Here is a 26538-nt window from a genome sequence, read left to right on the forward strand (position 1 = left end):
GTTTTACATTATCGCAACTGAGGCTGAAGGCAGCACTGGAGTCCAATTATATACCTTTGTGCTCCCCTCACCTGCAGTTATCTGAATCAGCAGTCAACTACTTCACATGTGTAAAACCACCAGGTGAGCTAATAAATCGTGGCAGTAGACTTCAAGCCAAATAAATTTGATTCATATTACTTCAGTCTTATTGAATTAAGTACTCATTAAAAAGGATACTTATAGTTTCTCCTTATTTACTCCTTTTATTTTCCACTGACATGAGGTTTGGTAGTCAGAGTACATAGATTAAGGGTAATTGGCAAAAGAGCCAGAGGGAGATAAATACAAATATTTATGCAGCATGTTACGAAGATCGGGAATGCACCGTCTGAAAAAGGCAGCTGAAGCAGATTCTATGATAAATATCTAATTTCCTTGAGAAAATTATCAGACAGAGAGACAAATTGCAGAAAGGCAGGAGAAGAGCAGGGAAGTGGGACCAATTGGATAGCTCTTTCAAAGAACCAACGACGGCATGATGGCCTGAATAGCCTTCTACTTTTCATAAATTGTATGTGCAGAACAGCATGTAATTTTGCTTATCAACAAGTAATCCACATGAAAATGTTTGAATGCATCACAATCTGCAATTTAGAGAAAGATATTTAAGCTAATTAGCAATCTATCAGGGTTATATTCAAGTACAATTCAAACATGGAATCGGCAAGCATCGCTTAGACCACTTGGGGAGTGTGGGAAACGACACACGAAGCCAATAACTAATCTGACGTGCCATTGTAGTAGCTTGCTGAATTGTCCTGATGATTTGCTGCATTGCAACGTATAAAAAAAACATCCAGTTTTTGGACACCCATATTTGAGCCTACCGGTATGATATGCCTCAGTGAAATTCTACAACGTTGTTAATTTAGTGACAACCTGAATGGACATTTGCATCGTGAAACATGGATTACAACCTCAACAATGTATGTCAATTCAGAGAAATTCTCTGAATAGAAGCAAACACTTAACATAAAATAACCACATCTCCCCCTTTCCCCCATTACAATAATCCCGAGGAGTGATCAAAATAGAAGCCATAATGAAAGCAAAATACGGAGGATGCTGGAAATCTGAAATAAATCAAAATGCTGGAAACACCAGGTCTCAGAAGCCCTGGTGTTCATATACACAAATTCATAAAAACAGCAGGGCAATTTAATAAGGTGGTTAAAAAGATGGATTGGTACCGTATATTTATAAATAGAGGAATGTAATATAAAAGGAGATCATGCTAAAACATTATAAATCACCCTTTAGACCACAGGCTTTGCATAGTGGACAATTCTGGGCAGTGCTTTTCAGAAAAGTTGCAACGGCCTGAGAAAGGGGACCGAAAGGGCATATTAGGATTTCAGCAAGATTGAATGGCTTTTAGAAAAGTTGGGACTATCCTCCTTGGAACAGAGAATGATAATAAGAGGTGACCTAATAAAGGTTTTCAAGTTGATTGGAGGGTTTGATAGAGGGGTTAGAGAAAAGCATTACCTCTGGAGAGTGGGTTAATGACCAGTGGCTATAGGTTTAAAATCATTGGCAAAAAAGCTGTAGGGTAGTTAGTTTTCCACTCAGTTATCAGGATCTGGAACACTACCTGGAAAGACAGTGGAATCCAACTGCTTAAAAATGAAATGCACAGGTACTTCCGGGTGAGGAACTTGCAAGGGTACAGGCAAAATGCAGGGAATTGAGACTCAGCACAATTCCTCTTTCAAAGAGCTTGCACAACTAGGGCATGCCAAATGGTCTCCCTCAGTGCTTTAAGTTTCTATTATTCTAATGTAGGAATGGCTGTGGAGCAGGAAATAAATGCAGGTAATGTAGAAATATCTGCATTCAGATCAGTGAACTCCGCACAAGATCTGCTGTAGAGGAGTCACGCGGCGCCACAGGAAAAAATAAATACGGCCAAGTATTAGAGAGAAAAATTCTATTCCATGTTCCAGAAGCAAACATTACAGACAACAACCATTTTCAATGTCACAGAATTGGAGGATATATGTTTCTATATTTATCACAAGTCAAAACCAGTTACCTGCCCAAAACCATACAAATGAACCATCGCACACATGAAATGAAAATGTACCTTGTGGGAGAGGGTCAACAAGGTAATGCCCCAGTAAAAAGCTTGCACCTAGAGTCAGGTAAAATGATTGAGCCCAGTTTCTAAACTGATGCAAAACTCCTTGCAAGTGCAGGAGGCGACACCACAGAAACCACCAAAGTGTTTGAATTTGGGTCACTAATTCAAAACAGCATTCTATTAAAAAGTGCACAACTAATTTTTGAAGAACTACATAACCATATTTACTATTAGTGAGGGCATCCTACCTAATTATGTTCCTGATCGGTGGGTGGATTACAAAGCACTTTTACACGGTTTCTCTATTTGCAGAGAAAACATTCATGCTTGTAAAATTTCACCTTATTTTACAACCTGGTTGTTTCGATTGGCACAATGTGCTTGAATACTGTACAAAAAGCTAATGGACTGACATCATTGGCACAACACCCCAGAATGCTTCACCCGATGCCTGTGTTATGTAGTTACATTGTATACCTTGTGTTGCCCTATTATGTACTTTCTTTTTATTTCCTTTTCTTTTCATGTACTTAAATGATTTGTTGAGCTGCTCGCAGAAAAATACTTTTCACTATCTTGGTACACATGACAATAAACAAAATCCAATCCAATATAACATGATCACACAGTATAATTAATTTTCCAAGGGCAGTGGTGGAATACTGTATTGTTTAGAATTGGCTGTACTTATATCATCACATGTTTTATTTCACCAGTGATCTACTGTCTCTTGCACAATCAGACCACATTGATCTAATAACCTAGGTACTCATGTCATCAAAGAGCACAGCAAGCCATGACAAGGAAGCAATGTTCACACAAAAACACAGTATTAGTACATTTTCCAGCCAGCACTGGGGCTTATCTGTTTTAATTGAATAGACTTTAATGAATTGGCATAGTGCTGAGGTCCTTGATATTTGTGGCATACATTAATGATTTGGACTTTTTTGCCAATGATCAAGTTTACAGACGACAAAGGGTGGTAAATGTTGAGGATGACAGCTGTTGGCAGCAGGAGGATATCAATGAACTGGTCAAGTGGGCAGAGCAGTGGCAAATGGAATTCAACCAAGTAAAGGTGCACGGTAATGTACTTGGGGAGAGCTAACAAGGAAAAGAATTACACTATGAATGTAGGATCCAGGAAAGTACTGAAGATCAGAGGGACCTTTTGAGTATACATCCATAGATCCCTGAAGGGCGCAGAGCAGGTGGATAAGGTGGCTAATGCACATGGGATACTTGCCTTTATTAGCCAAAGCATAGAATACAAGAGCAGGGAGGTCACACTGGAACTGTAGTGCAGTTCTAGCCACCACATTATAGGAAAGATATGATTACAATGGAGAGAGTAAAGAGATTTACCTGAATGCTGCCTGGGCTGGAGAGTCTGAGCAAGATTGGATTGGGGTTGTTCTCCTTCAAGCAGCAACGGTTGAAAGCGGTATATAAGATTATGAAGGGCATTTGGGTGGATAAGAAAGCACTTGTAACCATTAGTAGAGGGGTTAATAACCAGGAGGTATAGATTTACGGTAAGAGGCCAAAGGGAAGTTGATGAGAAATGTTTTCACTCAGAGGGTGGTGGGAGTCGGGAACTCTCTGCCTGAAAGGGTGGTTGAGTCAGAAACTCTTGGAACATTTAAGTAATATTTAGATATTCACTTTCATTGCTATAACCTCCAGGTCTTTGGGCCAAGCGTTGGAAAATAGGATCAGTGTTTTCGGATCTTTGCTGACCGGCCTAGACATGGGCCAAATGGCCTCTTTTTGTGTTGTAAACGTCTATGAATTTATGGCCAGAAAGAATTATTTTACAAACTTGAGCATTGCTATAAAAGGCATGCTGTCGACGTTTTCCATCTTGCACTCATTATGACAAATTTGCAAGAATACCAAATGCAAAGGGAACAATAATTAATACTAATATTAATTTTCTCGGCACGGCAGCACAGTGGTTAACACTGATGCTTCAAGGGCAGCACGGTGGCCTAGTGGTTAGCACAACCGCCTCACGGCGCTGAGGTCCCAGGTTCGATCCCGGCTCTGGGTCACTGTCCGTGTGGAGTTTGCACATTCTCCCCGTGTCTGCGTGGGTTTCGCCCCCACAACCCAAAAATGTGCAGAGTAGGTGGATTGGCCATGCTAAATTGCCCCTTAATTGGAAAAAATAATTGGGTAATCTAAATTTAAAAAAAACACACTGATGCTTCACAGCCCCAGGGTCCCAGCTTCAATACCCGGCTTGGGTCACTGTCTTTGCGGAGTCTGCACGTTCTCCCCGTGTCTGCGTGGGTTTCCTCTGGGTGCTCTGGTTTCCTCCCACAGTCCAAAGATGTGCAAGTTAGGTGGATTGGCCATGCTAAATTGCCCTGAGTGTCCAAAAAGGGTTGGTGGGGTTACTGGGTTACAGGGATAGGGCGGAGGTGTGGGATTAAGTAGGGAGCTCCTTCCAAGGGCCGGTGCAAACTCGATGGACCAAATGGCCTCATTCTGCACTGTAAATTCTATGATACATGCAACTATAAATATGCAGTATAAACTGTTGGCCCCTAACAATTGGTATTCTTTCAAATTTGTCTTGATGAGTGCAAGACAAAAAGCTCCAAAAGCATGCCTCTTTTCAGCAATACTGTACTCAGTTCTGTACTACCAAACTACTTCTACAAATCATACTCCCATATTTCTTTTGCATGGAGACATTTCAATTGAGGCTTTCCTATAACGTTTCAGAAATAGTCTCATTATAAAACTGAAATCATTGGCATGAAAATAGATCAATAAACTTCAAAGCAGAGCAGGAAATTATGTTTAAATAAAGAGGTGTTATACTAAACTTGTAACATTGTATTTTTAAACATAACAGAAGATGTAATGTTTCACTCAAGTTAACAACTAGCCATTATCAACAACATTACAACTTCAGGAAATGAGACACCAGTTCTGGGATACAAAAACCAGCCTCAAATAGCATTTAAAATATCTTTGTGGGAAAGCTTTGCGGAGATAACAAACAAAAATCTTACACCACACACAATTTCTGACTTTTTTTTTTAAAAGAGGGGGGCTTCCTTCTTGGAACAGCATGTAAGTACACTTTTTTTATATCAAGCCACATAGCAGCCGGTTCAATTAAAAATATTAGCTGAACTCAGCTGGGATGCTTCCAGTTGATTTTAATATCTGTAGATTAAGAAAAACAAAAGCAGCCTGGATTTTCCTTTCTGATCTTCAACTAGCAAGCCCTGCTGTAAACTGTACGTGTGGATATTGGGTAACAGGGTTGGGCAGGGCTGAACTGTCCACGAGTCAAACAGCCTGAAAACCTCAGTGTCTAGACTCAATGAAAAATGGCCACTCAAACAAAGTAATGGAGGGCTGCCAATGTCAGTGCAATGACAATTCAGCTAAAATCACTAGTCTGAGAGAACAGTTGCTAGTTGAAAACTGATGCTAATTCACAAATTATTTAAATAAATGCCCTAGTCACAGGAGTTTCTCAAAAGATATGTAAAATATTAAACTTGATTAGATTACCCCAGATATGCCCACCCATGTGCTGCAACTGCTAGCACTGTTAAATCTGCATTATTTACACTGTAGGGCGTATTACACAGTGCCAGTTATGCAAGCACAGGCAAGGAGTCACTCTACTGGCCTGTTGCAGCAAGCAGGAAGTTTCATAAGGTCCGCGGGGGGGGGGGGGGGGGGGGGGGGGGGGGCAAGTCTTCAGGTGGTTTTCTAGACTTTGGGAGGCACTCCTGGTGGCCATCAATGCTGTAGTACTGTAGGCCTCTGAAAGAGAGCCCAATGCAATCATGTAAGCACAGTCACATTTGACCAAAGGGAAGGATTATTTTGCATCTCCTCTCTTCAATCTCTCAATGTTGCACTCAGTATATTCTACGGATTATTTGCATGTATTCATACCAGTAATAAGAAACCCAAAACACAACTATAAAATGATCACTTCAGATCCAGTCAATTTAAATACTGTATTTAGCACCTTATACTTTACAGCACAATGTAATCTTCACTTTCCTATTAATTCAAAGCCTCTCCCCACTTACTACATTCTCAAATGCCCTACTACACCTAATGCATAGTCTCTTTTACCTTTATCCTCACCTAATTTCTCTCATCTCCCAGAGAAAATACTGCTCTCTCACACGCCCCTTTCCCCAAAGTTTCCATCTTCCACTGGGCATTTTTCAGCTCCTCGCTTTTGACTATTTTCCCCCTCATCCTCCCGCTCCTTAATCTCTTTCCCACCCCCAGTCGTTTCTCTTTCCCTCCAAATATCCCACCCTCTTCTCCCCTATCACTCCATCCTGTCCAATATCCTCTTAGTGGTCTCTCCCGCCCCAATCCACACAACCTCCCTTGTTGTGTCTTCTTCCCCGCGGCTCCCCAGATTGGATTCCCCCCTTCTCTCTGTGGTTCTCCGCCGCCGCCTCCCCCCAAATCTCTGCCTCCTCCTCGCCCACCCCCTCCAATTCCCTCTGCGGGCTTGGGCCCTCGCCCCGGGAAGTCGCACTCACCAAACCATGCCATACGCTCCCTCCCCGATGTAGCTGAGGTTGGTGTATCGCGGCCCGGTGTCGAACACCTGGCCACGGATCACTTCAGGCCCGATTGCGCACTGAGGCAGAGTCGGCGCGGCCGCCATCTTACTCAGATCATCCGGAATGACCAAAGCTGGCGCCTATTGGACTGGCGGACACACGTGACAGGGAAGAGCGCGATTGGTCAACTGGAAACCAGCTGACCCATCTCCCTAGCCAGACATCTGATTGGATAATGACAGCCACCTGACTAGCAGCCGTCTGCCAGCAATTCGATTGGATGAGCATAGACCACCTGACCGTCAAGCTCCTGCCTCAGCGGACGGGCGAGTGATTGACGGGTTGGGCGAGTTTGCTCACATAGGTCAAGTGATGGAACGTAGTGAGTAAAAAGAGAGGAAGTGAACACTTGCATTTATATAGCGCGTCTCCTGACTCAGGAGCCCTAGAAACCCTTTGCAGCCAAAGAAGTGCAGTCAAGATTCTGCTGTGGAAAATAACAGCCATTTTATGCACAGTAGGATCCCACAAACAGCTATATACATATATGTATAATGATTAAAAAGTTGAACAAAGAACAGTACAGGAACATGCCCTTAGGCCACCAAGCTTGTGCCGATCCAGATTCCTTATTTAGACCTACTACTTATTGCCCAAACATTCAGTATCCCTCCAATCCCCGCTCGTTCATGTGTCTATCAAAATACATCTTAAACGTTGCTATCATGCCTGCCTCCACCACCTCCACTGGCAACGCATTCCAGGCACCCACCATTCTCTACACGAAAAGTTGTCCCCGCACATCTCCCCTAAACTTACCCCCTCTCACCTTAAACCTGTGCCCCTTGCGATTGAGTCTTCCACCCTGGGAAAAAGCTTTTTGTCTATTCACCCTGTCTATACCTTTCGTAATTTTGTAGATCTCAATCAGGTCTCCCCTCAGCCTCCGTCTTTCCAACGAACAATCCAAGTTTATTCAACCTCTCAGAGCTAACCCCTCCAGATCAGGCTAAATCCTGGTAAACCTTCTTTGCACCCTCTCCAAAGCATCTACATCCTTCTGCTAGTCTGGCAACCAGAACTGCACACAATATTCCAAATGTGGCTTATCTACAACTGTAAATGATCTGCAAACTCTTGTACTCAATGCCATATGCCTTCTTGACCACCTTATCCACCTGAATTTCCACTTTCATGGAACTATGGACCTGAACGCCGAGATCCCTCTGTATGCCAATGCTCCTAAGGGTTCTGTAATTTACTGTATAATTTACAGCTGAATTTGATCTTCCAAAATACATCACCTTACATTTGTCAGGATTGAACTCCATCTGCCATTTCTCTGCCCGAATCTCCCATCTATCTATATTCTTTTTTTTTTAATTTTTTAGATTACCCAATTATTTTTCCAATTAAGGGGCAATTTACTGTGGCCAATCCACCTACTCTGCACATCTTTGGGTTGTGGGGGCGAAACCCACGCAGACACAAGGAGAATGTGCAAACTCCACACGGACAGTGACCCAGAGCCGGGATCGAACCTGGGACCTCAGCGCCGTGAGGCAGTTGTGCTAACCACTAGGCCACCGTGCTGCCCTATCTATCTATATTCTGCTGTATTCTCTGACAGCCCCCTTCACTATCTGTCACTCCACCTATCTTAGTGTCATCTGCTAATCAGACCACCTGCATTTTCCTCCAGATCATTTATATATATTACAAACAATAGTGGTCCCAGCACTGATCCCTGTGGAACACCACTAGTTACAGATCTCCATTCTGAAAAACTCCCATGCACTGTTACTCTGTCACCTGTTGCCAAGAAAGTTCTTTATCCATCGAGCAATCACGCCCCGAATCCCATGTGACTTTACCTTTTGTACCAGTCTGCCATGAGAGACCTTGTTCAAAAGCCTTACCAAAGTCCATGTAGACGACAACTACAGCCTTTCCTTCATCAATTAACTTTGTCACCTCCTCAAAACTTTTTATCAAGTTGGTAAGACGTGACCTTCCCCGCACAAAACTGTGTTGCCTATCACCAACAAGTCCATTCACATCCAAATGTGAATAAATCCTGTCCCTCAGTATCTTTTCCAACAGCTTCCACTGACATCAGGCTCATTGGCCTATAATTACCTGGATTATCCCTGCTTCCCTTCTTAAACAAAGGAACAACATTAGCTATTCTGCAGTCCTCTGGAACCTCCCTGTCGTCAAAGATGATGCAAATATGGACTTTCGGTGGCTGCTATGAAGGAGTAGGTCACATTTGGTGGCTCCCATTCGGGTTGGAACTTTGGACCTTTTTCCCTGATTTTTTGTCAGATCTGAAGTGGAAAATTGTGTTGGACGCAATTGTGAAGAGGAATCTTATATCAGTGCATGGAGAAGTGGACCAGGAATGCTCATAAAGGAAGAAATAGGCTTGGTTGGACCGAGGCTGCAACAGGAGAAAGCATGGCAGAGGACCGGAGTTCTGGCTTGACGACTCAGCGGTCGATGGAGCAGTTGATGCAGTTTATACAGGAGGGCTTCGCCAAGCAGAAACAGGAATGCTTGGACCCGATTAAGGATTCGATTGCGCGACTGGAACTCAGACTGGATGCTCAAGATCGGGCGATCCAGAAAGTGGAAAAATGAAATGAAATGAAAATCGCTTATTGTCACAAGTAGGCTTCAAATGAAGTTACTGTGAAAAGCCCCTAGTCGCCACACTCTGGCGCCTGTTCGGGGAGGCTGGTACAGGAATTGAACTGTGCAGCTGGCCTGCCTTGGGTGCTTTAAAAGCCAGCTCTTTAGCCCTGTGCTAAACCAGCCCTATTGGCATTGACTGAACAGGAGGAGCACCAAGCTGCAGTGGAGTTGGAGGTGGGAATGTTGAGAGACCACCAGAAAAGGCTCCAGGTGAAGGTGGAGGATCTAGAGAATAGGTCCCACCGGCAGAACCTGAGAATCGTGAGTCTCCCGGAGGGATCCGAAGGAACGGACGCAAGGGCAGACATAGTGGCTATGTTTGAGAAGTTACTTGGGGAGTGGAGGTTCTCCCGACCCTTGGAGCTGGACAGGGTGCATAGAGCGCTAGCGAGGAAGCCGCATGTGGGTAACACCCCCCCCCCCCCCCCCCCAGAGCAATGGTGGTGATATTCCACAGGTACCTGGACAACGAGAGCATTCTACAGTGAGCCAGGCAAACGCGGAGCTGCAAATGGGAGAAGTGTCCTGCGTATATATCAGGATCTGAGCGTGGACGAGGCCAGGAGAAGATCAGGGTTCAACCAGATAAAATAGACGCTGTATAATAAGAAGGTAAAGATTGGACTACTGTACCCAACCCGTCTTTGGGTTACGCACGAAGAGCAACATTTTTATTTCGAGTCGCCCGAGGAAGCGATGGACTTCGCAAGAAGGAAAGGGCTGGTATCGGACTGAGGTGTTTGGACTGAACTTTGCTGCAGTGCTCATGTGTTTTTTTTTGTTTTTCTCTCTTTTCAGTTAATTTAAAAAAAAATAAAAGTTTTTGTCTTTGGATGTTACTTGTAAAGCCTTTTGTATTGAGTTGGGGTCTGCGGACGAGCTGCTTGAGTTTAAATTTGCATTTGCACTGGTGGGGGATGGAGGTGTGAATGTTAGATGTTTGATGTTTGATCTTCTTTTTGATTTTCTTTGCGTGTCTCTTTTGGGCAATTGGGTTGGGATTGTTTACGTTTGTATATGTGTGTCCGAGCCGGGGGAGGGAACAATAGATGGAAAAATGTCTGGCGCCATGAGCGGGGGCCAGCAAGCTAGTTGGGAAGGCTAGCTCACGGAAACGCAATGGGGGGGGGGGGGGGGGGGGGGGTGAGCAGATGGTATGCTTGTTGGAGGGGGCTGTGTGTATGATGCTGTTACTAGGGGGGGGAGGAGGAGGAAATGTTCTGCTGACAGGGGAGGGACTTTTGCTGTGGAACAATAGGGAAGTCGGAAACAGAGGCTGCCGGGGGGTGGGTCTGTGGATGCATGGGGCGCAGGCTGGAGACTGGCCCAAGAAAGGTGATGGCTGATGGGCAGAGGGGGAGATGAGAAGCACCCGACCCAGGCTGATCACATGGAACAAAAGAGGGCTAAATGGGCCGTGTTCGCACATTTGAGGGGACTGAAGGCGGACTTTGCAATGTTGCAGGAGAAGCACCTTAGAGTAACTGACCAGATCAGACTAAGGAAGGGATGGGTCGGGCATGTTTTCCACTTGGGGCTGGACTCTAAGATCAGGTCGCGATCCTGATTAATAAGCAAGTGTCATTCGAAGCGGGAAGAATAGTTGCAGATGTGGGGAGTCGATACATAATGGTCAGTGGCAAGCTTGAGGGGCTGCCGGTGGTACTCGTGAATGTGTATGTGCTGAATTGGGATGATGTCGAGTTCATAAGGAGGATGTTGGGAAGGATCCCGGACCTGGATTCACATAAGCTGGTTATGGATGGGGGGGACTTTAACACAGTCATTAACCCAGGGCTAGACCAATCTAGCTCAAGGACAGGCAGGGTGCCAGCAATGGCAAAGGAGCTAAAGGGGTTTATGGAGCAGATGGGGGTGGTGGACCCATGGAGATTTGGGCGGCCGAGTGTGAAGGAGTATTCCTTCTACTCGCACATGCATAAAGTGTACTCCCGGATTTACTTTTTTATCCTGAGTAGGGCTCTACTGACAGGGGTAGTGGACACTGAGTACTCAGCAATCACGATATCTCGGATCATGCCCCGCACTGGGTTGACCTACAGGTGAGCAAAGAGAGTAGCCAGCGCCTGTGCTGGAGGCTGGACGTGGAACTTTTAGCAGATGAGGAGGTGTGTGGGCATCTGACGAAATGTATCCAGAACTATCTGGAAGTCAACGACATGGGGGAAGTTTCGGCTGCGGTGGTCTAGGAGGTGCTGAAGGCGGTGGTTAGAGGGTGCTGATATCGGGTGTTACGGGCCCACAGGCAGATGGAGCAGAGACAGACCGACTGATAAAGGAAATACTACATGAGTATGAGGTATGCAGAGACCCCAGAGACAGGGCTTCTACGGGAATGACGGAGGCTACAGGCAGAGTTTGGCTTGTTAACTACAGGGAAGGCGGTAGAGCAGCTGAGGAAGGTGAGGGGGGCGATCTATGAATATGGGGAGAAGGCCAGGAGAATGCTTGCACAGCAGCTTAGAAAGCAGGAGGTGGCCAGGGAGATTGGGAAAGTAAGGGACAGGGATGGGAACCTAGTTGGAGATTCAGCTGGGGCCAATAAGGCGTTCGAGAAATTCTACAGCAGGCTGTACGAGTCGGAACCTGCAGCTGGGCCAGAGGGGAGGAGGCAATTTTTAGGGGAGCTGAAGTTCCCGAAGGTTGATGAAGACTTGGTAGAAGGGCTGGGGGCCCCGATTGGGTTGGAAGAGATAGCAGATGGGCTGAAGGCCCTGCAGTCGGGTAAAGCCCCGGGACCGGATGGGTACCCCGTGGAGTTTTACAAAACATTCTCTGGGATACTGGGGCCACTGCTGACAAGGGAGAGAGGGGGCTGCCCCCGACGATGTCACAGGCCACTATCTCATTGATCCTTCAGCGGGATAAGGACCCGGAGCTATGCGGGTCCTCAGACTGATCTCCCTACTAAATGTAGACACCAAATTGTTGGCTAAGATCTTGGCCTCAAGGATTGAGTACTGCAATTGTTTTTTTTTTAAATAATTTTTATTGGAATTTTTTGAAAAATATATAGCAAAAGAACAATAATAATAATAATAATAATACCAATAATAAACACCCCCCGGCACCCGTAACAACGCATGTGACGAACCCCCCCACCCCCCAACCCAATAAACAACAAAATAAATTAACAATAAACAAATTAACTTAAACAATACCCCCCTGAGGCACCCCCCCCCACCTTTCCCCCCTCCCCCCCGGGTTGCTGCTGCTGCTGATCTAGTTCCTTATCTTTGAGCCAGAAAGTCGAGGAAAGGCTGCCACCTCCTAAAGAACCCTTGTACCGACCCCCTCAGGGCGAATTTGATCCTCTCCAGCTTAATGAATCCCGCCATGTCATTGATCCAGGTCTCCACGCTTGGAGGTCTCGCATCTTTCCACTGCAGCAAGATCCTCCGCCGGGCTACTAGGGACGCAAAGGCCAAAAAATTGGCCTCTTTCGCCTCCTGCACTCCCGGCTCCACCCCAACCCCAAATATCGCGAGTCCCCAGCCTAGCTTGGCCCTGGACCCTACCACCCTCGACATCGTCCTCGCCAACCCCCTGCCAGAATTCCCCCAGTGCCGGGCATGCCCAAAACATATGGGCATGGTTCGCTGGGCTCCCCGAACACCTAATGCACCTGTCCTCACCCCCAAAAAACTTGCTCATCCTCGTCCCGGACATATGAGCCCTGTGCAGTACCTTGAACTGGATGAGGCTAAGCTTCGCACATGAAGAGGAGGAGTTCACCCTCTCCAGGGTGTTCGCCCATGTCCCCTCCTCAATCTGCTCCCCCAGCTCCACTTACCACTTAGCCTTCAGCTCCTCTACCGACGCCTCCTCCACCTCCTGCATCACCTGGTAGATGTCAGACACCTTCCCGTCCCCGACCCACACCCCCGAAAGCACCCTATCCCTTACACCCCACGGGGGCAGCGGAGGGAACCCCTCCACCTGCCGCCTAGCAAACGCCTTGACCGGAAGGTACCTAAACATATTCCCCGGGGGGAGCTCAAACTTCTCCTCCAGTTCACTCAGGCTCGCAAACCTCCCGTCAATGAACAGGTCTCCCAACTTCCTAATGCCCGCCCTGTGCCACCCCAGGAACCCGCCATCAATGTTCCCTGGGACAAACCGGTGGTTCCCCCGCAGCGGGGTCTCCACAGAGCCCTCCACTTCCCCCCTGTATCGCCTCCACTGCCCCCAAATTTTGAGGGTAGCCTCCACCACCGGGCTCGTAGTGTACCTCTTTGGAGGGAGCGGCAACGGAGCCATTACCAGTGCCTTCAGGCTCGTGCCTTCACAGGACGCCATCTCCAGCCGTTTCCATGCTGCCCCCTCCCCATCCATTACCCACTTGCGTACCATCAAGACATTAGCCGCCCAGTAATACCCAGAGAGGTTGGGCAGCGCCAGCCCCCCTCTATCCCTGCCCCGCTCCAAAAAGATCCTCCTCACCCTCGGAGTCCCGTGTGCCCAAACAAATCCCAGAATGCTGCTGTTCACCCTCCTAAAGAAGGCCCTCGGAATGAAAAAATGAGAGGCACTGAAACAAAAACAAAAACCTCGGGAGCACCGTCATTTTAACGGACTGTACTCTACCCGCCAACGACAGCGGCAGCATGTCCCACCTTTTAAACTCCTCCTCCATCTGCTCCACCAACCTAGTAAAATTAAGCTTGTGCAGAGACCCCCAACTCCTATCCACCTGAACCCTCGGGTACCTAAAACTCCTCACTGCCCTCTTTAGCGGGAGCCTACCAACCCCCTCCTCCTGATCCCCCTGATGTACTACAAACAGCTCACTCTTGCCCAGGTTCAATTTATAGCCTGAGAAACTCCCAAACTCAGCAAGAATCTCCATCACCTCCATCATTCCCCCCACCGGGTCTGCTACATACAGCGACACTCGGTGCTCCTCCCCACCTCGCACCAAACCCCTCCACCTCCCCGACTCCCTGAGAGCCATGGCAAGAGGCTCAATTGCCAACGCAAAAAGCAAGGGGGACAGGGGGCACCCCTGCCTCGTCCCACGGTGGAGCCTGAAGTACTCGGACCTCCTCCCATTTGTCGCTACACTCGCCATCGGGGCCTTGTACAGCACAGACGGGATTTGTTAAGGGGAGGCAGTTGGCAGCCAACGTAAGAAAGCTTTTGAATGTTATCATGGTGCCCCCAGAGGGTAGGGACGTAGAGGTAGTGGACGCAGAGAAGCCATTTGACGGGGTGGAATGGGATTATCTGTGGGAGGTATTGGGACGGTTTGGATTTGAGCGGGACTTCATTGACTGGGTCAGGCTGCTGTATCAGGTGCCCGTGGCAAGTGTTCGGATGAACAGGCTGACATCAGGCTATTTTTGGCTGCACCGGTGCAGGGCTCTACTGACAGGGGTAGTGGACACTGAGTACTCAGCGATCACGATATCTCGGATCATGCCCCGCACTGGGTTGACCTACAGGTGAGCAAAGAGAGTAGCCAGCGCCTGCGCTGGAGGCTGGACGTGGAACTTTTAGCAGATGAGGAGGTGTGTGGGCGGCTGACGAAATGTATCCAGAACTATCTGGAAGTCAACGACATGGGGGAAGTTTCCCCGCTGTTGTTCGCACTGGCCGTAGAACCGCTGGCAATTGTGTTGAGAGCCTCAAAGGGCTGGAAGGGACTGGTCCCGGGGGCGGGGAGGTTGTGGAACACACAGTCTCGCTATACACGGACAATCTGCTCTTATATGGGTCAGACCCATTGGAAGGGATGGAAGAAATTATGGGGATTCTGGGGGATTTTGGCTGGTTTTCGGGGTATAAATTGAACATGGGGAAAAGTGAGATGTTCCCGATCCAGGCAAGGGGGCAAGAGAGGTGATTGGGGGAGCTGCTGTTTAGAGTGGTAGGGGGAGGTTTCCGGTACCTAGGCATCCAGGTGGCGCAGGAATGGGAACTGCTACACAAGCTTAATCTGGCCCAACTAGTAGACCAAATGAAGGAGCATTTTCGGAGGTGGGACGTGTTCCCGTTGTCACGGTTGGGAGGGTACAGACAATGAAATGACGGTTCTCCCGAGATTCCTATTTGAGTTTCAGTGTCTCCCATCTTTATTCCTCGGTCCTTTTTAAACGGGTCAACAAGGTGATCTCGGGCTTTGTATGGGCGGGTAAGACCCCGTGAATGAAAGAGGGGATGCTGGAGCGCAGCCTGGGAGAGGGCGGGCTGGCACTCCCGGACTTTAGTAATTATTACTGGCAAATATAGCCATGATTAGGAGGTGGGTGGTGGGCGGGGGTCGGTGTGGAGCGAGTATAGGTGGCATCTTGTAAGGGCACTAGTCTGAGGGCATTGGTAACGGCGCCTCTGCCGTTCCTGCTGGCACACAACTCCACCAGCCCCGTGGTGGTCACGGCCCTAAGAGTCTGGGGGCAATGGAGGAGACATGTGGGAGCAGAGGGAGCATCGGTCTGGTCTCCAATTTGCAAGAATCACCGGTTTGCCCCGGGGAGGTTAGATGGAGGGTTCCAGAGGTGGCAGACAGCAGGGATTGAGAGGATGGGCGATATGATCATAGAGGGGAGCTTTCCCAGCCTGAGGGAGTTGGGGGAGAAATTTGAATTGGTGGGAGGGAATGAATTTAGGTACCTGCAGGCGTGAGACGTCCTACACAGGCAGGTCTCAACCTTCCCGTCTCTACCACCAAGGGGGACACAGGATAAGGTAGTTTCCAGAGTGTGGGTGGGAGATGGGAGGATTTCGGACTTTATAAGGAACTTATGGGGGTCAGAGGAAACGCGGACGGAGGAGCTGAAACACAAATGGGAAGAGGAGTTAGGTGGAAAGTTGGAGGATGGTCTTTGGATGGACGCGTTGAGTAGAGTGAACGCGTCCACAATGCGTGCCAGGCTCAGCCACAGGGGACCCCTGCACTGACTGCCTGCCACATCTAACAATCACCCATCTTTCCTCCTGTACCTTGAGTGTGACCACGTCTCTATAACTTCTATCTATGACGCTTTCCGCCATTTGGTTGCTTCTTAGTACGTCTAGCTGCTGCTCAAACTGATCCATTCGTTCAGTCAGCAAGTCCGGTTGGATACACTTCCCGCAGATGTATTTATCAGGGATTTTGTCAGCATTCATGATTGACCACATGTCGCAGGCAGAACACCAAGCCCCTTAAGGCAGCACGGTGGCGCAGTGGTTAGCACTGCTGCCTCACAGTGCCGAGGACCTGGGTTCGATCCCGGACCCGGGTCGCTGTCCAATTTCCTCCCACAGTCCAAAGATGTGCAGATTAGGTGGATCTGGCTGTGTTAAACTGCCACTTAATGTCCAAAGGTTAGGTGGGGTTATGGGGATGGGGTGTGTCCCTCGATAGGGTGCTCTTTCGGAGGGTCAGTGCAGACTCAATAGCCCGAATGGCCTTCTTCTGCACTGTTGGGATTCTATGTTGATTTCAGATAATGCAATGAGCTGAACACAGAGCTCTTAAACAATTCCTGCTTTCCAATGACAGATTCCATCAGCTGGGAATCAAAAACAGTAAACATGCATGCCGGCGAGTTTTGACAAATACCATCTGGGACTCAACCTTCCAAGGCCCAAAAATGTTGGACTTCTGCAGAAAATCTCCATTATCTATCAAACTGCCGCACTAATAATTTTGGCCTGCTTTCCTTATCCAGATTCAAGTTGCTATCTTGAAGATTAGCAGAGCCATTAAGCTTAACCCTGGTTACTAGAAAAACAGTCTCACCTAGAATGCAGAAATTTTCCAAGTTAGTGCAGGGCAAAAAGGTGGTTTTTATCACAAACGGATACCCATTGAGAGTTTACTGGGCTTTACAAGAAGGGCTTTGACATGGTCCAATTTGAAAGAACAAAAGTTAAATTAAAACAAATGGGAATCCAGGGTATAATGTTCAAGTGCATCCAGAATTGAAGTTAAAAAGGGAAAACAGAATGCAAAGAACAAGAACAAAGAAAAGTACAGCACAGGAACAGGCCCTTTGGCCCTTCAAGCCTGCGCCGACCATACTGCCACCTAAACTAAAACCGTCTACACTTCCAGGGTCCGTATCCCTCTATTCCCATCCTATTCATTTATTTGTCAGGACGCCTCTTAAATGTGACTATCGTAGGGGCAGCACGGTGGCCTAGTGGTTAGCACAACCGCCTCATGGCGCCGAGGTCCCAGGTTCGATCCCGGCTCTGGGTCACTGTCCGTGTGGAGTTTGCACATTCTCCCCGTGTCTGCGTGGGTTTCGCCCCCACAACCCAAAAATGAGTAGGTGGATTGGCCACGCTAAATTGTCCCTTAATTGGAAAAAATAATTGGCTAATCTAAATTTATAAAAAAAAAAAAAAAAAAATGTGACTATCGACCCTGCTTCCACCACCTCCTCCGGCAGCGAATTACAGGCACCCACTACCCTCTGTGTGAAAATCTTCCCTCGCACATCTCCTCTAGATATTGCTCCTCGCATCTTAAACCTATGTCCCCTAGTAATTGAACATAGAACATAGAACAGTACAGCACAGAACAGGCCCTTCGGCCCTCGATGTTGTGCCGAGCCATGATCACCCTACTCAAACCCACGTATCCACCCTATACCCGTAACCCAACAACCCCCCCCCCCCCCTTAACCTTACTTTTAAGGACACTACAGGCAATTTAGCATGGCCAATCTACCTAACCCGCACATCTTTGGACTGTGGGAGGAAACCGGAGCACCCGGAGGAAACCCACGCACACACGGGGAGGACGTGCAGACTCCGCACAGACAGTGACCCAGCCGGGAACCGAACCTGGGATCCTGGAGCTGTGAAGCATTTATGCTAATCACCATGCTACCGTGCTGCCCTTGACTCTTTGACCCTGGGAAAAAGCTTCTGACTATCCACTCTGTCTGTGCCCCTCATCATTTTGTAGATTTCTATGAGGTCGCCCCTCAACCTCCATCATTCCAATGAGAACAAACTGAGATTATCCAACCTCTCCTCATAGCTAATGCCCTCCATACCAGGCAACATCCTGGTAAACCTCTTGTGTACCTTCTCCAAAGCCTCCACCTTACTACTAGTAAGGTGGGCCAACACTAGTGGCAACACCACTAGTCACAGCCCTCCATTCAGAAAAGCACCTTTCCACCGCTACCCTTTGTCTTCTGTGACTGAGCCAGGTCTGTGGGAAGCACGGTAGCATAGTGGTTAGCACAGTTGCTCCACCGCTCCAGGGTCTCAGGTTCAATTCCTGGCTGGGTCACTGTCTGTGCGGAGTCTGCATGTTCTCCCCGTGTCTGTGTGGGTTTCCTCCGGGTGGTCCGGTTCCCTCCCACAGTCCAAAGATGTGCGGGTTAGGTGGATTGGCCATGCTAAATTGCCCTTAGTGTCCAAAAAATGTTAAGTGGGGGTTATGGGGATAGGGTAGATAGGTGGGTTTCAGTAGGATGCTCTTTGTAAGGGCCAGTGCAGACTCGATGGGCCAAATGGCCTCCTTCTACACTGTAAATTCTGTGATCCACATCCTTCTGGTAGTGTGACAACCAGAATTGAACACTATATTCCAAGTGTGGTCACACTAAGGTGCAGCGTGACTTGCCAATTTTTATACTCGATGCCCCAGCCGATGAAGGCAAACAATGTGTATGCTACCTTCTCCACCTGCGTTGCCACTTTGAGTGACCTGTGGACATGTACACCAAGATCTCTCTGCCTGCCAATACTCTTAAGGGTTCTGCCATTGACTGTATATTTCCCACCTGCATTTGACCTTTCAAAATGCATTACCTCACATTTGTCTGGATTAAACTCCATCTGCCATATCTCCGCCCAAGTCTCCAACCGATATTTTTCCTAATTATAATAATAATAATCGCTTATTGTCACAAATAGGCTTGAATGAAGTTACTGTGAAAAGCCAGTAGTCGCCACATTCCAGCACCTGTTCGGGAATTGAACTTGCCCCGCTGGCATTGTTCGGCATTACAAGCCAGCTGTTTAGCCCACTGTGCTAAACCAGCCCCTGCTGTATCCACTGACAGTCCTCATCACTATCCACAATTCCACCAACCTCTGTGTCATCTGCAAACTTTTTAAAAATAAATTTACAATACCCAATTAATTTTTTCCACTTAAGGGGCAATTTAGCATGTCCAATCCACCTACCTTGCACATTTTTGAGTTGTGGGGGCGAAACACAGGAAGAATGTGCAAACTCCACATGGACAGTGACCCAGAGCCAGGATCGAACTTGGGACCTCAGCTCCATGAGGCCGCAGTGCTAACCCACTGCAGCACCGTGCTGCCTCGTCGCCTGCAAACTTGCTAATCAGATCAGTTGCATTTTCCTCCAGATCATTTATATATATTACAAACTGCAAAGGTTGCAGCACTGATCCCTGTGGAACACCACTAGTCACGGCCCTCCAATCAGAAAACCACCCTTCCACCACTACCCTCTGTCTTCTATGACCGAGCCAGTTCTGTATCCATCTTGCCAGCTCACCTCTCATCCCGTGTGACTTCACCTTCAGTACCAGTCTGCCATGAGTCCTTGGATGGATTGGACTTTCCGGTGACTGGAGGAAATTCTGAAGTGCATTTATTCTAAGCAGTCGAGGAAGGAACCAGGCCGACAGATTGCCAGTGGAATTTTACAAATTTTTTGCGACGGAACTGGGGCCACATCTGCTGGACATGTATAACGATTCACTGTCCCAGGAGAGGGGGGGGGTTACTGTCGGCCACACTGGCAGAGGCTTCCATTTCCTTAATCTTGAAGAAGGATAAAGATTCCGAGGAGTGTGGGTCATATTGGCCCATATGTCCGATGAATGCTGACAGAAAGCTGTTGGCGAAGATGCTGGCAACTCATTTGGAGGGGATGCCTGCCGGGTTTAATTTTGAAGCTCAGATGGGGTTTGTTAAGGAGCGCCAATTGTCAGCTGAATGTGGTGATGTCGCTCTTGGGTGCCGAGCCAGAGGTACTAATCTCCATGGATGGGGAGAAGGCATTTGATTGGATGGAATGTGTGAATCTTTGAGACGCTGGGGCAGTTTAGCTCTTGACTTAGGTTCATCTCACGGATTAGACTGTTGTACAGGGATGTGTACGCACCAACATACTAAGCGCAAGGTACTTTTGGCTGTATAGGGTGCAAGGCAGCAGCGGCGTGCAGAGGGGGGGGGGGCCGACGGTGCGCTGGCCCCGGGCAGCCATTGGATGGGGGCAGTGGCGTGCAGAGCATGGATCGCGCCTGCGCACCGCGGTCGGCCGGAGCGCGCCTGCGCACCGCGGTCGGCCGGAGCGCGCCTGCGCACCGCGGTCGGCCGGAGCGCGCCTGCGCACCGCGGTTGGGTGGAGCGCGCCTGCGCACCGCGGTCGGGTGGAGCGCGCCTGCGCACCGCGGTCGGGTGGAGCGCGCCTGCGCACCGCGGTCGGGTGGAGCGAGCCCGCGCACTGCAGTCGCCGCTGGTGAAGAGGCGGCTTTGCACTCGGCGGCTGGAGAGGGAACAGAAAGGGCGCAAATTCTCCAAAATCGACGGCAATGCCACCATGGGTGAGTTTTATTTATTCTTTATCTTTATCTTTTGATCTATTTTAAAACTCTTCTCTGCACCCTCTCTGTAGCTGTCAACTTACTAAACTGTCGTGCTCAGAATTTGACATTTGGGCCAGGGGCACCCATTTGGGACAGAACCAGTATTTTATAAAGATTCATCATGGCCTCTTAACTTTTGCCCTCTTACCCTTTATACTTAAAGCCCAGGGTCCTATAAATGGGAGATTCTCAGAGACTTGACTGCAAGCTGCTGGAGCTCGGATCTTGAACAGAGCTTTTATATCTGGTTTTGGGGACCCTTTATGCACTGGCATAGTGCAAAAACAGGCCCCACATGACCAGGGTTTTGTGAAGAAGAAGGGATCTGGAAATGTGTTGACTGTGAAAATTATATTTGTGGAAATTGGGTGAAGTAATGCCGGTGTTTGATGAGACTTGGTGCTAAAGCTTTAGAGAAATGAAGATGGAATTTGATTTGAAGAAGTTCAACGTTTTGAAGGATATTGTGGCTGAAATGAAAGCGATACGTGCTGAATGAGCTGACTGAAATGTGTGAGATATGTCTTTGTATCTGCTATGTGTAATTTATCGGTCATATTATTGCAATTTTCCTGTTAATTCATGTTTAATTTACGTTGATTTTGGTGTGATTGCTAATATAAAAGTGAAGTCTTGTATATTGGTCTTAGTTGGGTTGTTTGTAGTTGTTTCCACAAGGGTCATAACAGTATTTCCATGACGTTGCTGCTCTTATCCTTCTCCATGGGGGTTGCAGAGGAGGGAGGCACAACTTTTGAGACATAACATCTCACCCATTGCTGCAAAGCAAAATGACTGAAGAAGAGAACAATATCCCTAGAATCCCAGCGCTAAGTGGAAATTGACTAACTTACAGCGCAATTTAACCTCAGGCAGCCGTCCTATACCTTAGAGATGGCAAAGATAAAGAGGTCAGTGAATAGCTCTAGAACGGGTGCAACTACGTTTTTTATAGGTTTTTTGGTGATATTTAATGAAATATTTACGTGGGATGTAGTAAGAGTGAAGCCTGGATGATCAGAGGACTGCTATGGCATTTAATCTCGGAATAGGAGACATTTATTCCTTAACATGCTAATATTCGAATACAGATACCACTAATTTGCAAGTCTATGATATAAATTGCACAAAATTATCAGTGGAGAATCAGTGTGAAATAATTTGATACGAAGGAACAAAGAAATGAAATATGGTTTATCCGTCTGCAACTGACCGATTGTTTACCATTTTCTTCCCATTTTCTCATGCATCTTACGGTTTTTGAGCTAGAAAATGAAATGTTACGAGTATTTCGTGTACAACCGAGTGGAGCACAGAACAGGAAAAAAAAGAGGGCCAGAGTCGAAGAAGAGTCCCATCAAAGAGGGGCATTAGATGCATGGATAAAAAGAAGTAAAGAAGAAGTATGAGAACCTGGAGAAGTAAAAGATGATGTGGGTGCAGAGAAGGATTTTTCTGATACGGATTCAGCTCGGTCAGAACATAATACTCTCTCTCCTCAGTCTCATTGTCAGGATGATGATCCATGTGAAGAAAATAAAGAAGATTTTAGCATATTTTTGCAAAGAAGCTATTTTGGCTGTTTGAAGAAACCGATTCCAGATCATTTGAAGATGACAATATTACAACATGGCCCTGAAAGATATCAGAATAAAAGTGGTCCATTTGCTGAGAAGGATGGGAGATCATTTTCCAAACAGTGGTTTGATAAAGTTTCCACAAACGGAGAAATTGTGGAGAGAAAATGGTTGTTATACTCTCCATATCGGAAAGCATGCTATTGTTTTGTTTGCTTTTTGTTTTCAAAGGAGCATTTGTCGTCTGTGTCAAACTTTGGAAAGGAAGACGGTTTCTCCACTTGGAGAAAATTAAATCCAAGAATACCTGACCATGAGAAAAGCCCTTCTCATAGAGCTCACATGAGGGAATACCTGAACCTCGTAGTTCGACTCCATCATTCAACTACGATAGATGCTGAACTTCAACAGCAAATGTCTGCTGAAAAGAAAAGATGGAAAGCTATAACTGAATGGATTGTCGAGGTTATATCTTTTCTGGCAAAACAGAATCTGGCCTATCGTGGACATCGAGGAGAAGTAATATCTGGGTTATCAGAGCCAGGGGAGACAGTCACTGAAAATACAGGAAACATTCTAGCAACAATCAGACTTTTGGCCAAATATGATGACATCTTAGCAAAACACTTGCAGAGAGGGAAAGAGAAACCAAAAAGTGTCACCTACTTGTCCAACAGAATTCAAAACAAAATAATCAATCTTCTTGGTGAAACTGTCAAGAAAAATATAATTCCCGAAATTAAGGATGCAAAATATTTTAGCATAATGCTGGATTCAACTCCAGATATTGCCCATGAAGATCAGGTTTCTGAAATTCTGCGTTACGTTCATATTGATGAAAAAAGAAAAGTAGAAATAAAGGAGACATTTCTGGGATTTTTTCAAGTCAACAAGAAAGATGCAGTCAGCCTGGTAAATAAAATTCAGGAAAAATTGGAAGAAGACAAAATTTCCATGAATGACTGTCATGGTCAAGCATATGATAACACAGCAGTTATGGCTGGAGTGAGAGGAGGTGTTCAACAAAAAATTCTTGAAGTTAACCCAAAAGCTGTGTTTGTGAACTGCGAGAACCACAGCTTCAATTTGGCCTGTGTCCATGAAAGTGAGGTGTAACCTGTTGTTGTTACATTTTTTGGCATTCTAGAAAAACTCTTCACTTTTTTTTCTTCATCTACTTCTCGTTGGGAAGTGTTAAAATCATTTGTCACTCGGACTGTGAAAAGACAGTGTGACACAAGATGGAGTTCCAGCCATGATGCTGTGCAAGTAATCCACGAAGAGTGTGACAACGTTATTGCAAGCCTTCAACACCTGCTGGAAGGAGAATTTTCAAGGGAAACTAAATCTGATGCAGGATCGCTACTGAACTCTATTCAACAGTTCCCGTTTATAGCTTTATTAAATTTTTGGTACTCAGTTTTATCATCAGTGGAGAAAGTCTCAAAACGTTTACAGGATCCGAAAATGGGGTTCCGTGAAGCTTCTTGTGATCTGAGAGGACTTATTCATATCTTGAATTTGAAAAATGACGAAATTATCCACAATGCAATAGATTTAGCCAATGAATATTGTGAAAATTGGGGAATACCAATTGCACGAACAAGGAGAAGAAGAATAATGCCTGGAGAGTCAGCAAGAGATAGTGGACTGACGGCACAAGAAGAAATGAATAGAGTAATGGTAGAGATTGTGAACAGATTAAAAACTGAAATTGAAGACCGCAGTGTCCGTCTTCAAAGACTCAGTGACCGATTTTCTTTTCTTCTGAACTTGAATTCAGTAGTGATTGAAGATGAACAAGAAAGAGAGAAATTAAAAAAGGAATGTTCAGACTTTGCAAATTATTATGACAATGATGTGGTTGCAATTCAGTTATATGACGAAATTATTGATTTTGTGATGCTCCTTCGAGCTGGAGGGAATAGAGTTCCCCCTGATCCTAAAGATGCTCTGGAGTCTTTACTGCAGGTGGGAGGGACGTCTTTCCGACGCTGTGTGTTTCATACAGATTACTGCTTACAATCGCATTTTCAGTCGCAAGCTGTGAAAGGTCATTTTCAAAACTGAAATTAATAAAAACATATCTGAGGTCTTCTATGTCACAGGAGCGACTGACCAACCTGGCTTTAATAAGCATTGAAAAATAATTTCTCACAGCTGATGTAAAAAGTGAAGTAGTTCAGGTGTTTTGTGACAGGAGGTATCATTTGGGGAAAAGAACTTAATACATTTGATTGATTTATATTAAAATCGAATAAAGCGTTTATTTCATGTTTCATCTGTGTTTATATATTCAAAATGTTTTCCTTTCTCATAATATTTCTCAGTATATTAGGCCTTATACTTGAGTCTTTGGGGCATACAATCAAGATTTGCCCTGGGCATCACCAGACCTCTGCATGCCATTGCAAGGCAGGAATGTCCACTTTCCCCATTACTTATTGCTCTAGAAATTGAGCCATTGGCTATCGTACTGAGGTTGTTGGCCGGGTGGGAGGGTATAGAGGGGAAGATATGGAGCATCGTGCATCCTTTTATGCGGACGACTTACTGTTGTATGTCATGCCCTATGTCTTCCTAATGCAGGAAAGATAATAGAGGTTGTGGTGAATGTATAATATGTATAATTCACACTGTGCATCACTGTGTCCCTATGGGCTCCATCTGTGAGCCGTTGCGCGGCTCTGCCCACAGGGGGAGATGAGGAGCACGTACAAGGCTCCACCCATGGCTCCGCCCATGGCTCCTCCCACTACCAGAAGTATAAAGTGCTGCAGTCTTGCGAGCCTGCCTTCAGTTCAACTGGTCGCAGGCAGGCTCAGTTGTAAGTCGATTAAAGCTACAGTTTACTTCTACTCGTGTCTTGAGTGAATTGATGGTCGAATCAGAGGTATTAAGTTTGGTTCCTGTTCAGGTTGTAAACTGAATGTGAGCAAGAGTGAGGTGTTTCCCTATGGGGAAAGGAACTGATCTGCAGAAATTGCCATTTCGGCTGGCCAGGTCTAGTTTTCGGTTCTCGGGAATTCGGAAGGCTCATAATTGGGCCTTGCTGCACAAGTTGAGTTTGGTAGAAGGGGTGATGGTGGATTTGAAAAGATGGGATGCTCTCCCGTTATCATTGGCGGGGAGGTTCCAGATGGTGAAAATTAACGTCCTTCCAAGTATTGTTTATATTTCAGAGTCTTCCAATCTTTCTGTCTAAATGTAGGATTAACAGGATGGTCTCGACCTATGTTTGGGCGAGTGAGAACCCCACGAGTTCAGAAGTTGTTTTTACAGAGACATTGACAGTCACGGGTTTGGCCTTACCTGATCTGATTAATTATTACTGGGCAGTGAATATTGAGACACTACGGAGATGGGTCATGGATGGTTTAGGGCGGAGGAGGTTTCCTGTATAAGTTCGGGTTTGAGGACATTTGTGATTGCTCCTCTTTCTTTTTCTCCGGCCAGGTACTCCACAAGCCCAGTGGTTACAGTTTCTCTGAGAGTATGGAACCAATTTAGACAAAATTTTAAGCTGGAGTCTGTCGCTAGTGGCGCTGATATGTGGGAACCTCAGATTTATTTTGGCAGGAATGGACTGGTATGGTCTGGGAATGGGTGGGGGGAGAGAGTTTAAGGATTTATTTGTGGAGGGTAGGTTTTCAGGGCTGGAGGAACTGGGGAAGAAGTTCCAGCTTCCTGGGGGGGGGTTCAGATATCTACAGGTTCGGAATTTTCTTCGGAAGGAGGCTTTGCGCAAGGTAAATTCTACCTCTTGTGTAAGACTGAGTTTTATTCAGTTTAAAGTGGTGCTCATGACTAGGACGCGCATGAGTGGGATTTTTCCAGGGCTGGCGAATCACTCACATATGTTTTGGTCCTGCTCCAAGTTGGTGGAGTTCTGGGCTTCATTTTTCAAAATTATGTCAGAGATTTTGGGGGCAATGGTGGTAATGTGCCCTTGGATGGCGATCTTTGGGGTATCGGAT

The 26538-nt window shown here is 46.6% G+C and overlaps 1 protein-coding gene across 1 annotated transcript in view; it reads right to left on the reverse strand.

Moving 5' to 3' along the window:
* The window catches only part of mapk1 (mitogen-activated protein kinase 1), a 292687-nt gene extending 285822 nt beyond the window's left edge, over positions 1–6865 (reverse strand). Inside the window, exon 1 of the mRNA XM_038793174.1 lies at positions 6670–6865. Within this exon, the coding sequence (XP_038649102.1) occupies positions 6670–6797 (128 nt within the window). The 5' untranslated portion in view covers positions 6798–6865. The remainder of the gene's footprint in view (positions 1–6669) is intronic.
* Between the last annotated feature and the right edge of the window lie 19673 nt (positions 6866–26538).

This window comes from Scyliorhinus canicula, chromosome 1, assembly GCF_902713615.1.
Source record: "Scyliorhinus canicula chromosome 1, sScyCan1.1, whole genome shotgun sequence".
In the NCBI taxonomy this organism is placed as follows: domain Eukaryota; kingdom Metazoa; phylum Chordata; class Chondrichthyes; order Carcharhiniformes; family Scyliorhinidae; genus Scyliorhinus; species Scyliorhinus canicula.